A 16,531-nucleotide genomic window follows, 5' to 3' on the forward strand; every position below is an offset into this window, starting at 1 on the left:
TTATATTTTCTCTTTTGTATTAAAATTATAGTGTTGGACATGGAGGAAGGAATCTACTTTTTTTGCTCATTGACAACTGACATAACGGTCGGCGTGCCAATTGTCAATGTAACATTCAGAATTTCGTCTGTTAGAACGGGACGGACGAAGGGCGCAGGCAGAATTCTTATATCTGCCTGATTTTTCAGAGTTTTCTTCAGTAGGTTCATAAAAAACTCTGTTCGGTTGCAAATATGGGGTTCGGAGACTATCCGAAAGAATACAACCCATCGGTCCACGGCCCGTACGATCCTGCTCGTTTTTATGGCAAACGTAAGTTCTTTCTGAAGCAAGTATCATTTGAAGTAGTGTTCGATTATGTAATTTAACTTTTGTTTTCAGCTGATACCCCCTTCGGTCAGTTGAAGTTAAGTGAAATAGGATCATGGCTGGGACGCCGTAACAAGACTCCCTCTGCATTCATGGGAACTATTAGTCGAGGTAAAAAATTGTATAAATTTTTATTTTATTTTAGGTTATTTTTCGTATTGACCAACAGTCTACTAAGTTGCAACAATATAAATGTGTTATACAATTCACACAATCTTATAGATCATACACATAATTATGTTTATTTATTATGTTACCTTAAAAAGATTTAATGAAAATATCTTATCAAATGGAAGTTTGATACTGAAATTAAAAAAAAAAACATTTGAAAAGGACTTAGAATATGAACAATGTCAGTTTTAAAATATTTATTATGACGATTTATAAAATAGAATTAAGACCATGATAAATAAATGCTTTTTAGTTTTTGTGTTATGTTTTAAAAAAGTGTGTGCATACAAAGTACACATATCAGAAGTGAAACTTCTTTGTAAATTAATTATTACTAAGGTGAAACCATCAATAGATGTTCATATACCAATATAATATGATAACTCCATGCCTTTACTGCACAAGAAGTTTTGCAACAGAATTGCCATCAAAAGTTCTAATATGTAACTAACTGAACAAATACATAAACCAATAGCATGTATTTTTTCTTGATATCCCTATATTTCTCTCTCTCACTATACCTCTCTCCCACCTCTGCTTCATGGCACTGTGTGTGATGCGACCTTCATTCTATCTCACTCTCTCTCTTGATCTTGCTCCCGACTCTCACTCCATGGCTATTTGCTTCATGCTACATTTGCCCTTCCTCACTCTCTCAATCGGTCTTAATTGTTCTCTCCCTTTTCCTCAACAAAAATGCTGCACATCTTCGTGAAGCTAATATTATTATTGCGTTTCATCCGTAAAATTTTACCCACATGTGCCTAAAGAAGTTTCACTTCAAATTCAAAATAACATGTTATCAACATATCTATAGGGGTTTATATTCTGTAACATGGGACATGCTTGTATAGGCAGATTTGTGATTCAATAGGATGGCAGCCAATGTGAATATACCAGAGATTTCAAACTTTAATTGAAAATTAAAATGTTACCTCTGACAAAAATAAAACTTTTCACATTTCAGCCTGGTGGAGGTGGCAGCACAAGTATGTGCAACCTAAACGAGTTGGAATAGCTCCATTCTTCCAACTTATTGTTGCTAACATGGTGTTCTTCTACGCAATTAACTATGGAAAAATGAGTAAGTTGTAATCATTTCATTGTTTACCTATATAATAAGACATGTCTGGTGCTTTGCTATTCTTAGTCTGAACATCACAATTACAACTAGTATTTATTTAAAATAATCTTTATGAAGTGCTTTAATGTTAGGTTTATTAACTTATTATTTTACTATTTCTTTTCAGAGCACCACAGGAACTACAAATACCACTAATCAATGGAAAACTCGGATTCAACATTCTACATTGTTCTTTATTTATATTGTAACTTGCAAAAATGTGTATTAGGTGTTGATCAAGATTAAATAGTGTAAACAGTATACTTAATTTTCAATAGGTATAGCCTGTACATGTAATTTATTAGGAAATTTTCAATAACTTGACTAAATTTCCAATTAGAAACAAAATTTATTTAAAAATAAGCATTATTTAAAGAAATTTTATTGTATTATTATACCAAACATACTATTCTTAGTATTTGCCAATTCTCAATCCTAAAAAATGCCAGTGCTGGCAGTTACTAAATAAATTTGTTTAAAGAAATAAAGGAAATAAAAATCTTGATTATGAAAAATATTTACTTAGATTACAATAATTTACTGTGTATGCACGCAACATTCATTCAAATAGTAAAGTTAAATACTCCAAATACACTCCCACGTCTATGATGATGTATCACAAAGTCTTGAGTTAATTTACCTGAAACAATACAATAGTGCTTTATTTAAAACTTAGATTTAGAAGTCAAGTCAGTTCAACTATCAAAGTAAAAGAATAGATTAAGATTACATAATTCTTAATATAAAATTTAAATTGTACATTTCAATATTAGATAACAATTTTTAAACAAAGTCAACACAGGATTTATAACAGTTTATAAATACTATTAAATTAGAGGACAAAATTAAAGTATTATGACAACTATTAAAAATTACATACCTACTGTATTTTAGCTATTACAGATCAGATCTGCCCATATATTTGGGCTTTAGTTCTTCTATCCTCTTGATGAAGTCTGTTTTTTCTAAACAACCATCACAGTTTTCATCCCAATCATTCAGAATTTTCTTTAAATCTCTAACCTTCAATTTCTTCAAATCAACATTATTTAAGTCAATTTGCTTTTCAAAACGAAGGTCGCAAATTTGCGCGTCCTTTTTCCTCAATTTTTCACAAATTTTATCACTGGGCATTGACCAGCTAAGGGGTTTTGATAGCTCACCAAGGATGCCGGTGGCAGACTCTTCTAGTCCACCTAAATAGTAGCAAAATCTGTTCTCTTTATTCTTTGACCCTTTACAGAATTTTTTGAATTCGGCCTCTATTAATTTTGGGTCCTTTTTAATATTATCTGATAACGTCGCTGCAAATTTATCCACAGTTTTTATACAAACCTCACATTCGCCTTCTTTCAACGCGTAACATTTCTGAACGACAGTTGCGAGAAATATAAAATAAAACACACTGTATTTATACATATTTATGCTTATTGATTGTAAATATGAAGTAACTTTCACACAACAAAACACCTGAATTTTAGAAAATCGTAAATGTGATTGAGGTTGAAGAAGAATCTCGGCGTTTCATCAAAACGAAGACGTTGACAATTTTACTTGGCGGGCTGTGATTGGTGCACGTAACTTTTTAAAGTTCGTTTCAATGTACGCAAAACGCGTTTAGTTCGGTCTAGATAAATTGTCTGTAGTATAACATTCTCGTGGTTTTCATAATGATTTCATAAAATTTGTTTCGTAACGAACTTTTTACCATTTTGAAGAATGGTAGGTAGGTATTACCCAAAAAATAAAAATAAAATCAATATTTTCATTTGTTTTCATACAAATAATATAGAATACTTTATTTTTATTAAGTTACCTACTTCTTTATGTTAAGTATCAAGATTCTAACGTACAATTTTTAAATCAAGTTGAACCTGATTATTTATACATATTTACAATGATTTTTAAATATAATTGTTTATTTACAATCAGTAAGTCAAGTATACAGTATTTACAATTTTCTTAAACTACAAAGTAATAATAGAAATAATTAAAAATAATTAATTAATTTACAATGATTAGATATTAAAAATTTAGATTATTATAAACTTCGAACCTGTTACATTTACATTACTATTGGAAGCATTGGTTAAGTTCCTTTGAATTTGATCATAGCCAAAATGCTGAGAAGATGTTTCGGTAGCTATTTACACAAGGTAGTTGGGCATGAGGAGGCACCAACCTGCCACCATTGTGACGCCGGCGTTGTTGATGACGCGCTCCACACTTTAAAGGATTGCCGAGCATGGCAGGTAGAAGTGAGGCCTCTACTGGCCGTTCTACAGGGCGAGGACGCTACTCTCGATAACATTGTGAGAGTTGCAGCTCGGACAGTGACGGCATGTAGGATTTCCTCCAGAGATTCTGCGAAGCCACCATGCGCCATAAAGAGGAGGCGGAGAGGGCCATGGGATTCCGCTGCCCAGACCGTGAGGTTCTACTGGGTTTGAACAGCAGCGAGTCCCACATAACTCTTCATCTGATGGTGAAGAGCTGAAGAAGATGGCTACCATGCCGCGGGAGAGTATCGCATTTCCCCACAAAAAAAAAATTGTTTAAAAAAAGAGGAGAGTTAAATAATATTATATAATCTGTGATGAAATGTTGTCATGGTAACAACTTTTGTTTATCAATACCAAATTACTATGATCGATTAATTAATATTTTGTTGAAGGTGTATCGATTAAATAGAATTTTTTAATATTGAGACTTTTAAAATGACTGGTCTTACGAAAAGGCTTCAGGATAATCCAAGGGCTGCATTAGAGCAGCATATAACCACACTGCAAAGTGAATCAAAACTGGAAAGGAAACATGCTTTACAGAAGATTTATGAAGAAATTTTTGAAAACCCACAAAATTCTGATTGTGATTTAACTGTAGTCTTTCCTGATATATACGCTTATGTGCTCAAGAGTTTCTTAGATGAGTCAGAAGCTTGTAGAGAGAAGGCAATTGCTATCATGTCTAACTTTATTCAACATTTACCTCTTAATGATTACTACCTTACGTATATATTGCCTGTAATTGTTCGACGCATAGGTTGTCCGGAGATCGTTGAAGAATCTGAAGAAATTCGCTTGGTTCTCATTGAACTTGTCCACGTAATTATTGATAAATATAAGGGGACTCATCTATTAAGTTCATTTATTAATGATTTTACAAGTATTTTAACAAAGACAAGCACTGATCCCTTCCCTAAAGTAAAGTTGGAGGCTTGTGAATGTATCATACTGATAACTAAAATCTTGCAAAGGGACTTCCATTTTCAGTCTGAAAGTTATGTTAAACCAGTTTTATCAAATTTTGCCCACCAACATTTTAGAGTGCGAGTGGCATCTATAAGAGCTATAGGTATATTTACATAATTTGTGTCGATATATTAATTAATAGTTTTTGTTTCTTTTGATTCTATATTGTTATTTAACTTATATAATGTCATTCTTATAATTTAAAAGTATTCTTTATAATTATAATTTCAGGTGCAATTGTCTTGTCAGGCAATGCTAAGTGTTTTGAATTGTCAATCACACCAATGGCAGAAAAGCTGTTTGATGAGAACACTCAAGTTCGTTTGCAAGTCACGTTAGAGGTTGGCAATTGGATGCTAGTTTATAGAGATCGGTACTCTTTTTGGCATCGCATGATACCACTACTTTTAACAAGGTAAATCATAAAACAATGTAACATTCTTTTAAATTAAGTTTAATTGTTTAACTAGTGGCTTCAGCTATCTCACATCTCTGTTTGTTGGTTCAGTCTCAATTCAAATATAAATTTCTTGCATAAATGGGTAATATCCAGAAATAAAATCTTTAAACTTGATTATTGTTAATCTAAAAATTTTAATAAATGATCAGTTAAATGCCTAGCTATAATATGATGATATATAGACATGGCTAAAAGTGGTGAAGTGAAAAACATTTCAGACCAAGTAACGGAAGACAGATCAACTGCGCCGGTTATTTGTGATGTTCAAAAGCGATAACGATACTGATCGCGAAACCATTGCAGAATTGTGCCTTCAATTATATTTAATTCAATTTTTTTACTATAAATTAATTTTCAGCTTAAGTGATCTGATGGCAGATGTAAGGGAAACAGCCACAAAACTTTGGACAGATATAGGATTGCAGTACATGGAAGAGAATGAAGAAGACCTAAAAAAAAAGGCTGACTTTCTCAAAGATGTTCCTAGTCATTATCCCGATGTCAAAAGACCCAATTTGGGATGTAGGGTGCTTGTGCAGAGCAATATTGGCAAAATTGTACCAGCAATTGGACGAGGTAATCTCAATAAGTAATGACTATAGTAATTGCAAGAACATAGCCTAAAATGCTTTACGACAGGCGTACTTACTAACACCAAACGTGAAATGAATTCGTTCATAGAGAAAGAGCAAGAGGCATAGAAATAATGACATTAGCTCACGCTTCGTCACGTGACCATACAAGCTCGTTTAGTGTTAAGGCTCACGCATGTCACAGAGTGTTTTTGTCTCAGGCTCCTGAGACCAATATTATGTTATTATTATTAAGAAAGGTAAAAAATATTTTAATCTCTCTTAACTCTTTTTAACTCCACAGTTGATATCTATGGTAATATATAGCAATTGTACGGTCTGCACCATGACGACGTTTAAACAAGATTATTTTAATATTACTTTGCATTACGATAAAACTGAAACGACTATCCATTGCCGAAAGTTGTTCGTTCTGTTTCACGAGTAGAAAAATTGTGATAACTACTATATAATATAGTATATTTATTTTAAATATATATTAGCTTTATTAATTAGCGAGGGAATCCGTTAAAACTATATTTCCTTCTTATTATCAAGTTACACACTGAATATAACGATTATAGAGATGGAAGGGTGGCAGCCAGATGCTCGTCTCCGTTCCTCTCAGTTGCTTTGCTGGTTATTGCTTTGTGCTGAAGAGGGTTCCACTCAGCATGCTAATACAGTTGTAAGGACATTGCATAGAGGCGCCTCAGATGACGACCAGAGAGTTATCCAAGAGGTTGGTTTTTATAACTGATAACAAGGTTTTAGTATATTCTAAAATGGGTGACGTAGCTGTTTCTACTTTTTGTATATTTTATTTCTTTCTTTCATAATTACTCTAATAAAGGGTTGACATTTTTTTAAGCTTAAGAAGATAAAATGTTTCGTTACTTTGCAAAGACTCTTGAGTTAATTGTCTTTTGTTTTGCTTTTTGATACAGAATTTTTAATGTAAATATCTTTATCTTTTACTATTTTATCATATAACGTATAAAGAGATTCACTTCACTGTAAAGATTTCTTACAAACAAATTATAATTCCAGATAAAGCGCGCTTCTGAACTTTTTGGATACTTCATAACCCCAGATACCTGGTGGCCATTGCTTGAAGCAGAGGTAGATTCTTGGAGTGCACTCTTCGTGATTGCTAACATCCTCAGAGGATCCCAAAGAGATTTTGTCAAGGGCAAAGTGATGAAGGAATTGTGCAAGGAAATGGCAGACCCAGATAGATGTCGAGTTCGTAAAGTGAGTTCTTCGTAAAGCGATTGTCCAGACGATTAATACCACGTATGGTCTTAGATTGTTAAATTCATAGCTTTATAACCCAATATTAATGTAAGTGTCGCAACTTAATAAGCTGTTCAATTAACAGCCTAGCCTTTTAACTAAACAGTGCCGTTTAACTAGAGCTATGTAAGATATTCAGCCGTTTTTTTTATTTTTATATTATGGCAATAGTTTTATGTAACAACATTTAATAAACTGGCCGGCTTATGCTTAGCCTTAGGCCATTCGTACGATAGAGTTACCATGTGGCAGAAATAAAAATGGGGCCGTTCATAAAATACGTCACACTAAAATCAGCTTTTTCACGCTGTGTCACACTTTCTGTGACCCCCCCCTAGAAATATTTCGTCACAAAAACTAAGGACCCCCCCTGCTGAGCATGATAAATTCTAAATGATAGAACACAAATTCTTAAAATTAAAAATATTTATTTAGATTTAAATAAATTAATAAATATTTACGAAAATATAAATAATATTTCTATTACTCAGAAGTCAAAGGATTTTCTTAATGATAACGTCACGTTGCCGTATACCCACCGTCCCCTCTTGTTACATCTTATCACACGCAGCCAGACCCCTCCCAAGTCCCCTCCCCTTGTATGCGAACTTATTTTAAGAACGGCCCCAAAGATGAAACATCTGTCATAAAAAATACCTCATTAAAATTAAATTGCTTGAGTCAGTCACAGCTTAATTCACATTTATTATTGTCACTCTTCCGTTGTACTTGTTGTTTTTCATTAAACATTGGAAAACACCATCAACGTTGTGGTTTGCCGATGCCATATTGACAGTTTGAACAGCCTTGCGATTCTGTAACTCACTTTTAGAACTCACACAGCGGTTTTCAAAGCGGCGGTCGCGCTCAAATCAGTCGTAAAGCAGTCATTTCTCTAACCGTTGTGTGAGTTCGAAAAGTGACTGTTAATTTAATAGTCAATAGGTTGAACATAGAATAAGATCTGAAATAAATAAACACTTCGCAGCCTAAGTACCAAAAGAATCTCTTACAAGTCTGTGATGCATTGATGGATCTCTGTAAGGACGATTGTTGTGTAATCGCAGAAGATCTTTTCACCATCAACTTTACAGTATACGCTATGCCTGTAGATGACAACATGCAATTCATGGCTTTGTGTAAGTACTTTTTCGTTTTTGAAGTGAAACTTCTTTATCGACGTATGGGAGAAATTTTGTAGCAGGTTACGCGCTATGTTGCTTTTTGAAGTCAAACTTCTTTATCGGCGTTGGAAAAAAATTTACACACATTTGTCACATTTTTCGGTTACGCGCCATCTTTTTCTTGTCCATACCACGGTTGATCCGAAGAGATTCGAAGCCTTTAGTAACAAAAATATATAATAACGATAACAATGATAGTAATACTAATAATTCTATTACAATTAATGAAATTCTGTAATAATCTTAGTACTACATAGTAGTAAAGTAATAAGTTAAAATGAAATAATTGTATTTGTATTCATGTCTATGATAATAAAAGCCTTTTGTTAAACTTTATCTAATTTAACTTTATTTAATCAATTTCTGTAAAGTTGCATATAGTAGATCATTTTTCGAAAAATAAGGTCATAAAGAAGTTTCACTTTTTACGTGTGTACACCTAGCACACGCACACATTTTTTTAATTCCTAGTTTCTATATATTTTAAGCGATACTTAAATCGTTGTTTTTTTTGAGGTTGCACGTAATTGTTTTTATTGTATGTTTTTTGTGATATATTCGATAAAGTGTCAATAAATATTGGTATATTTCATATTTTTAGCGAACCTAGACAAGTTGCGAAAAATAGAGAAGTGTAATAGTCTAACGTCATTGTATGAATGTCACATCCGTCGTGTCCTGTCAGATATCACTAGTGACGCCCTGACTTGGACATTGCTTACACCGGATAGGTGTTTGTTGGAATGTATACTTTTACAATCAGGTAATTTCAAAGCTATTTCTATTTTGTATAGGAATATGAAAAGAAATTTGGAGGATGATAATATCAAAAACCACACAAACAAATTTTTATAATTCGTCAATAAAACATGTTTCATATACACTATATATCATTGTAATATAACATATTATAAAAATACAACAGAAATGTGACGGTGTAATATGGCGGTGATTGTTTTTTTCTATGTACCGTAGTAGCGCCCACTTAGATTACAAAAATAATATTATAGTTTCACAATGTACAGATAAGTTCTACATAAGTTCCAAATTAGCTATTTATTACTTATTGGTAGGATAAACACTATTGTTGCGTTTCACGACTGTCAGATAGCGCTATTCGTCACATAAAGTCCATCATAAGCTATGAGTCCGATGAAGTGTCAAATAGCACAATTTATCTTCCAAATAATTTATGTGTTGCATAGCTATTTGGTACTTTATCCATACATTGTGAAATAGACCCTTAGAAATAAAATTAACTATTAAAAATAACAGTAATTGGTAGGGCTTACACTCTTAAACTATTTATATGGTACAAAGTGCAAGGTAGTGAAGTCAACTTGGGGGGTTTTCCCCCAAATAAAAAGGGAATCAAAATGTCCAGGGTTTTTTAGTAGTTAAATGTACATCAATGATTTAGAGGGTACTTTATTCAAGATTTTTTTTGACGTGATAACGTCTTAAATCGATTAACGCCGGTTGATAGCACGAAAAAATATGACTCGCAGTCATGTTCCGTAATTAATCTGTATAGTTTAAGTAAAAAAAAATGTGTTTGAATTAACGAGTGCTAATATATGTTAATTTATCGAAATATATGTAATTTTCAACTAACTCCTTCCTTATTACACAAAATAATGATAATTTTGTGATAATAATTCAATTCAATTCATAAAAGTCTGCATTATTTCAAAAATGTTTTCTTACGATGTTATCGTCCGTTAACCGACTTTACAGACCAATTTTTTTTTCATTTTTCCTTAAATCGCATGATTCTACAAATATATATCAAATGTCTATTGAGATTTCGAACCCAACCAACAAACTAAACCACATATAAATACCAAGCGTAGCTATAAGAGAAATATCAAAAAGCCATAATACTCCAAGATCGGAATAACAGCTATTTTATTCTACTTGAATGTATTTTTAATGCATATTTGAAATTACCTCCCAAACCGAGTTTACAACCAAAAAAGGGTGCATGTACTTATGTACGCGCGTAAGAAGTTATACTTCTTTGGCATTATTAAAAATAGTTTTTGATTGCATGCAAATAATTAATTTCAATAAACTTCAGTTTACATTTGAAAAATTAACTAAATAAATATTTATTACATTAAGTGTTACATAAATTCTATTATTATTCGAATGTTGTTTTTAAATTATGTCCAATGCCGTAGCATCTTCCGTGGGCAACTTCATACTGATAATTTTGTGTCACGGTGCGCGCGCATCGTAAAATTTCACTCTCATAAATTTGAAACGCGCCTAAAGATGTATAACTTCAAAAATTAAGGGGTTTTAATTTGGTCCTAGAGGGTACATTTGTTGCCATATCTGTCTCATTTAGGTTCTGCAATGGGAACTCAGTTGCATCTAATAGCGCCACTTCTACGCGAATGTCTCGCTGTACCAAAAGTGGACCCCGAAGTGAAACTGAAAATATTCACCGCATTGTCTAATGTATTGCTGCAACGAGAGACAAACTTTAGTAAATGTGAGCCTGATAAGTTAGAGGCTTTCTTGAGGATTGTTATTCAAGGTAATATTGTTTTACATATAAGAACTGAAGAGTTTGTATTTTTGTCGGAATGACCTACTGGTTTAAAAAATCATTTTTATGTTAGATATAATTGAAGGTTAAGTAGTAATTGGAGGTAAACGGGCAAGTGGCTCATCTGATGTTAAGTGATACCATCGCCCATAGACACTCACATTGCTAGAAGGCTCGCAAGTACGTTGCTGGCCTTCTAAGAATTGGAAAATGAAATACATGTTAGAAATGCATGAAACCTCAGAAACTATTAAATCGATTTTAATGAAACTTGAAAATGTTTTCTAAATCTGAATATTAGGTATATTAGATATATCTAAATCGAAAGCTGATATAAATTTTCGATTCTAATAAATTTGTGGACGAAAATATTATTAAACACTTATGGAATTTAATATACATACTTAGAAGACTCATGCTTTTTTGTAAGTTGGTTAAACATCGGCGTTTGTGTGATTGTTAATAATTCTCCACTTAATTCTTTATGTTCTCTATTAGAGATACTTTTGCCGAACCTAGTTTGGTCTCCGGGCCGCACTGCTGAGGCGGTTCGTACGGCAGCTGTTGCATGTCTTTGCGCTGCCTTACAAGACAATGATAAGGGAGATGGGGATAAAAAGGTAGGTTAGAAGATAATGGCAATTCAATAGTGAATTTGATGATTTATATTTTTCGGAGAATCGAAGGAGGTTTTATGTGTGAATTAATATTTCGTGTTTAAAAGCTCTACAGTAAAAATGATCTGATAAAGAGTAAAACAATATGTATATATTTTCATTTCTTCGTTTAGCAAACACTTTTCTTTAGACAAGTTATATAAGCCAAAGGCTAATAAAATCTCTTTGCTTATATCGACGTTTTTATTTGGTGAACGCAGAGTTGAAATGCACGGCCGTTTATTATCTGTGTATATTGGTTTTCCACAGGAAGTGAATCTCTTTCCAACAAAAGAGTCCTTGGAACCTTTTCATGAGGAATTAGTTCCTTTGCTAGCTGGTTTAGTGGATGACAACTCCGCATTGACAAGGCAACACTCGTTAAGAGCAGTATGCTCTCTTGCTTCTAGAGCAAAACAGAAGGATTGCTTCACCGTGGAAATGTTGCATAAACTGTATTTTGGTTAGTTTCATATTTATTTGCACTTTTTGGACAATAATTATATTATATTATAATATTAACAAAAAACAAAAAAAAAAACAGTTTCGCGAATGTAATTATTATGAACATAGTAAATAAAATTTGGTGTATTTCCCTCGTTACATAATGTTCCCACTAGAATTTGGATTAGTTTGTTGGTTGGGTTATAAGATTAATATAAATTGTATAGAACCGTGCAGTTTTAAAAAAAAAAATATTGTATTAAGTACTCCCCAAATAAATGTACCCTCTAAAAAGCCCAGGACAACTCAATTCCCCCTATACTTGGGGGGAAAACCCAATGTTGGCATCACTGCACTGAATCACTAGGATGTAGTGTTGACATATTTAAAACCTTTCCCAGTAGGTAAAACTATTTTTGCCATTTATTTTACAGTAGCGCTAAAACGCTTAGATGACAGCAATGACAAAGTTCGTTCGTTCGCCGTTCAGACGCTCTGTACTCTATTTAAATGTCGCCCGCAATTGTACAACAGCGAAGTCTTTAGCGCACATATTGATGCACTGTTCAGTGCCATGCTTATACATTTAGATGATACTGACGAAGCGTTCAGAAAGGAGATGCTTGGTATGGTTTTATTATTATTATAAAAAAAAAACTCTGATACCCATGGATAATCATAAAGATCTTCTACCTTTATCTTCTCTATATTTCCCGGGAGTTAGAACTATGGGTCGTAACTATAATAATATTAAAAAGTTTTGTATGTTTGTAACGAATAAACTAAAAAGTTACTGGTCCGTTTAAAAAAAAAATCTACAACATTAGAACATAAAATATAAATAATAAAATGGCTCGTATGGTTGTGATTTGGCATTTCATTCCAATCCACAGACCCGCAATAGGACACAACTTTCCGTTTGACCAATCTCATTTTTTTTCAGATGCCTTATTGACCCTCAGTGATTTAGACCCCTGTTTGCTCATGAAGAAAGTTAAAACAAATATACACCTCTATAGAAATAAAGCGGCGTATGAGAAACTGTCTTCGCATTTAGAAAAGATTATTCAAAAATAGAATTATTTAACACTGACGGGAGTGTTCAAGTATTATCACACGCAATTTTTGGAGATTACTGACCCCCCCCCCCCCATGTAACGCGCCGTAACGTTTTTCTGTACCCAAGTATAGTAAAACGTTTTGTGACCACCTAGTGTAATGTACTGGAAAGTCTAAATAATATTAACAATAACGCGTAATTTAATCCCCAAACCCCCTCCCCAAAATTCGTTATGTAATACTTGAACGCTCCCCTCATAAAGGAGAAATATTATGTTCTGTTGATTTTTAAGTATTCATTTAAAAGAATGAACTCATTATGTTTTATTGTGTTACTACTTACTTACTAATGGAGTACCTAAATAAAGATTTGTTAAAATTGTTGTTCTTTTTATTTCATCACAAATCGTAAGTAGTTACTTTGAATTAAAGTAGAACCGCAACTAGGGCGCTAGACCAAAAAAGTATAGGCCTAACCTAACAAGAGTCAAAATAGAAAATAGGGCTGGGTTTATGGAAATGACTGCAATGAGCAAGCACACTTGGTCCGACTAGCGATAGCGGGTGTTTTTGTCTAAGACCTGAGGTTCAATGCCTTATGAAACATCCGAGCTGAGCATCCTAACCGCTAACGGTTTAATTAACACACGTTAAACGGTTAATTACATAAGCTATTTACGTATATAAAAGCCCAAGGAAGCTTGTTAAATGTGAGATTTTGTCAAGGAACAACATATTTATAATTCACAGACTACACACTAAATCAACAATGACACTAGTCAACATCCCAATAATTTTAATTTTGAAATGTCAAACATATACAAATCCCAACTTTCATGAGTTTCAAGCTAAATAGCTCGCCTCCGCGGTGAAGTCATGCATTTTGTATTCGAATAAATAGTCCCAATTAGTATTTAATGAGAATATTGATTTTATTCTGCCTTTACAAGACATATGCTGCTATATTAAAAATGGAAGTGACTCGCAATAGTATGTAATTTTTTGTATACAAACCACGTTTCAATCAATTCCGTGGACTATACTACTTTGTTTTATTTCAGATTTTAAAGAGGTGCTGCCTCTAGTATCTGAATCTATTGAAGAAGCAGACTTTCTCGTAATTGACGCGGAGTTCACGGGTTTAATAAATGGCAAAGACGTGTCTATGTTTGATTCTCCTGAAGAGTACTATCTGACACTGTTAAACGGTTCTACAGAGTTTCTTTTAATACAGTTCGGGTTATGTGCATTTATTTGGGATGAGAAGACAAAAAAATACCAGAATGATGCGTATAACTTCTACTTATATCCCAGGGGGCGCCCAGGACCTGACAAAATGTTTCTGTGCCAAAGTTCTAGTTTGGATTTTCTTGCTTCACAAGGTTTTGACTTTAATAAATTGATTAGAGAAGGTAAGCATTTATTTAAAAAAATATATATGACAGTTAAGTTTACAAATAAAATGGAAAAAACTATATTGTGTGTTTTATGATTAATTTAATCTGTTCTTTAATTATTATAAACTAGTTTGCAATGATAAATATTTTGACAAAAGCCTTCAAATAAGAAACTAATTTATAATATTGATTTAATGAAAATCTTGATGACAATTTCCAATTCTTAATACCAACCAGAATACAACTTTTAGTTATAAATTATTTTAGTTGTATTTTAAAATCATCACAAATTATTTTAGGTATATCATATATGACAGAACCAACAGAGACTAAGCTTAGAGATAACCTGACTGAAAGGCAAAAATCATACTCTAATGACAAGGGAACAATAACTATTCCTGATGAGTGTAAAGCTCAGATTGAAGATATCTGGTAAGTAAAAAATTTTGGAAAATTGTGTATATAGAATATAACGGATATTGGACAAACATTGCAAATATACCATTTGTACAAACCCATCTTTTTCTAATTTTTCTCAACGATCATTCTCTTTTCTGGGCTGTAACTTGTATAACAAACTTTACAAAACTCTGAATATATATCCAAAAACTAAAAAATGTGTAGTAGCAGATAGTTCAGAAATTTTTACTTTGAACTGTGACCAAATGGAATATCTGGTAGATGTATTAAAATAAATTTCACATATGTTTTCAGGCGTGTGCCTGACAAATTCCCACACACACCCTCCTAACATGTTTTTCTTTCCTTATTTAAAACGTTAAATTAGTTTGCCTACCCATATATGTATGTACTTTTATTACCACTCAATATGACTGCTGTGGAATGGAAGGAATAGTTATCCATATCACTGGTTCTTACCTATTTTGGAAACCAGTCTCCCAATACTTTCAAACTGTCATCTTATTGTTTGTTTCAAATGTTATATGAGAGAAAATAAATAATTATTATTATAAATAACATGTCAGCTAAGTACTCTATAAGATAAATTCAGTAATAAATCCAGTTTTTTTTTAAATTTAATGACATGTTTATAGCTTTACCGTTAAGATATTCTTGACTTATAAACAATGATATTTTTGAGTAATGTGACTTGTAAAATAATAATTGCAAAGGCTTTCTTTTTCTGGTATATATAATATACCATGAAACAGCAATAGCTTTACAACTGGAAGATATGTTAACTTGCCTATATGTACTAAAATTGCCAAATTGATCTGCCCTGTATTTGTACAATACTCATGTATTTCACATAATTAAATACAATATTAAGAGGTGTCTTAGCTTTAAAATTTATAATCACTAACTGATTTATTTTTATTTGTAAATAAATTTATTACAGTAAGAAAGTTGGTGTATTTGTCAAAGAGAATAAGACAAATGAGATGGAAGTTGATAGATGTAATGCATTTGTGCGACGGCTGCTCTTCCAAGAGCTAGGCTCACGATTTAAAAATGATGTGTTCTTGGAAACTAAAGTTTTGGAGAATAAAGACAGGTACAATATTTCTTTAATTATTTCCTCTCTTATTTTGTTTTATTTTCAAATTAAAAAAAAAATATTTAAAGAAATGATCCTGACAAAACTCATTTTTTTTTTAATGCAATGCGAAATACATTACATAAAAATTTTAGGATTTTAAAAGTAACTCGAATGTCATCATCAGACGAAAGGAAGAATAAGGATGACGAGAAGAAAGAGAAAGAATGGGAAGATTTAGAAGAAGCCGTTGGATTCTCGAAAATTGCTAGGTTAATTAGTCAATCGGTAAGGGTACTTTGATATATCAGAAAATGTCATTATAGTCATCAGAATAAAAACTTGTCTATAACTCTTACTGTTTCATATATTTAATAACCCTTAACTGAGGCTGAACCTCAGGACTGGGAAAGTCTGCTCCAGGTTCTTTCAGGGTTTACTGTCTTTAGCTTAGATCTGTGGTTGAAATTGTACTATCTAATAAATAGCTGCCC

The 16,531-nt window shown here is 32.6% G+C and overlaps 4 protein-coding genes across 5 annotated transcripts in view; 3 read left to right on the forward strand and 1 right to left on the reverse strand.

The window, feature by feature from the left end:
* Positions 1-110: 110 nt before the first annotated feature.
* On the forward strand, positions 111-1,924 carry LOC125057700 (putative ATP synthase subunit f, mitochondrial). Its single transcript, XM_047661527.1, has 4 exons — positions 111-312; positions 382-480; positions 1,508-1,624; positions 1,791-1,924. The coding sequence occupies exons 1-4, from the start codon at positions 234-236 to the stop codon at positions 1,817-1,819; spliced, it is 324 nt and encodes a 107-aa protein (XP_047517483.1). The 5' UTR covers positions 111-233; the 3' UTR covers positions 1,820-1,924.
* Positions 1,925-2,168: 244 nt separating this feature from the next.
* LOC125057699 (mesencephalic astrocyte-derived neurotrophic factor homolog) lies at positions 2,169-3,210 on the reverse strand. Of its 2 annotated transcripts, none has more exons than XM_047661526.1 (2): positions 2,548-3,210; positions 2,169-2,303 (listed from the first exon to the last, which is right to left on the reverse strand). In XM_047661526.1, the coding sequence occupies exon 1, from the start codon at positions 3,080-3,082 to the stop codon at positions 2,561-2,563; it is 522 nt and encodes a 173-aa protein (XP_047517482.1). In that variant the 5' UTR covers positions 3,083-3,210; the 3' UTR covers positions 2,169-2,303; positions 2,548-2,560. The 2 variants fall into 2 exon arrangements, with proteins under 2 accessions (XP_047517482.1, XP_047517481.1); XM_047661525.1 differs by having other exon boundaries at positions 2,544-3,209.
* A 1,036-nt stretch (positions 3,211-4,246) lies between these two features.
* Positions 4,247-13,523, forward strand: LOC125057999 (dynein axonemal assembly factor 5). Its single transcript, XM_047661991.1, has 12 exons — positions 4,247-5,017; positions 5,146-5,329; positions 5,733-5,950; positions 6,531-6,688; positions 6,997-7,200; positions 8,231-8,381; positions 9,028-9,189; positions 10,780-10,971; positions 11,482-11,603; positions 11,910-12,102; positions 12,518-12,709; positions 13,027-13,523. The coding sequence occupies exons 1-12, from the start codon at positions 4,381-4,383 to the stop codon at positions 13,158-13,160; spliced, it is 2,547 nt and encodes an 848-aa protein (XP_047517947.1). The 5' UTR covers positions 4,247-4,380; the 3' UTR covers positions 13,161-13,523.
* A 440-nt stretch (positions 13,524-13,963) lies between these two features.
* The window catches only part of LOC125057852 (poly(A)-specific ribonuclease PARN-like), a 39,122-nt gene continuing 36,554 nt past the window's right edge, over positions 13,964-16,531 (forward strand). Inside the window, exons 1-5 of the mRNA XM_047661770.1 lie at positions 13,964-14,132; positions 14,204-14,554; positions 14,839-14,971; positions 15,900-16,055; positions 16,193-16,325. Of these exons, the coding sequence (XP_047517726.1) occupies positions 14,060-14,132; positions 14,204-14,554; positions 14,839-14,971; positions 15,900-16,055; positions 16,193-16,325 (846 nt within the window). The 5' untranslated portion in view covers positions 13,964-14,059. The remainder of the gene's footprint in view (positions 14,133-14,203; positions 14,555-14,838; positions 14,972-15,899; positions 16,056-16,192; positions 16,326-16,531) is intronic.

Source organism: Pieris napi, chromosome 17 (assembly GCF_905475465.1).
Source record: "Pieris napi chromosome 17, ilPieNapi1.2, whole genome shotgun sequence".
In the NCBI taxonomy this organism is placed as follows: domain Eukaryota; kingdom Metazoa; phylum Arthropoda; class Insecta; order Lepidoptera; family Pieridae; genus Pieris; species Pieris napi.

Excerpts from the sequence above, each read along its gene's own strand:
- LOC125057700 (XM_047661527.1), top strand. The coding sequence starts at position 234 with ATGGGGTTCGGAGACTATCCGAAAGAATACAACCCATCGGTCCACGGC. Across the intron at positions 313-381 it reads TGCTCGTTTTTATGGCAAAC|CTGATACCCCCTTCGGTCAG; the intron begins GTAAGTTCTTTC and ends TTTTGTTTTCAG. Across the intron at positions 481-1,507 it reads CATGGGAACTATTAGTCGAG|CCTGGTGGAGGTGGCAGCAC; the intron begins GTAAAAAATTGT and ends TTCACATTTCAG.
- LOC125057699 (XM_047661526.1), bottom strand. The coding sequence starts at position 3,082 with ATGTATAAATACAGTGTGTTTTATTTTATATTTCTCGCAACTGTCGTT.
- LOC125057999 (XM_047661991.1), top strand. The coding sequence starts at position 4,381 with ATGACTGGTCTTACGAAAAGGCTTCAGGATAATCCAAGGGCTGCATTA. Across the intron at positions 8,382-9,027 it reads CATGCAATTCATGGCTTTGT|CGAACCTAGACAAGTTGCGA; the intron begins GTAAGTACTTTT and ends TCATATTTTTAG. Across the intron at positions 12,103-12,517 it reads GTTGCATAAACTGTATTTTG|TAGCGCTAAAACGCTTAGAT; the intron begins GTTAGTTTCATA and ends TTTATTTTACAG.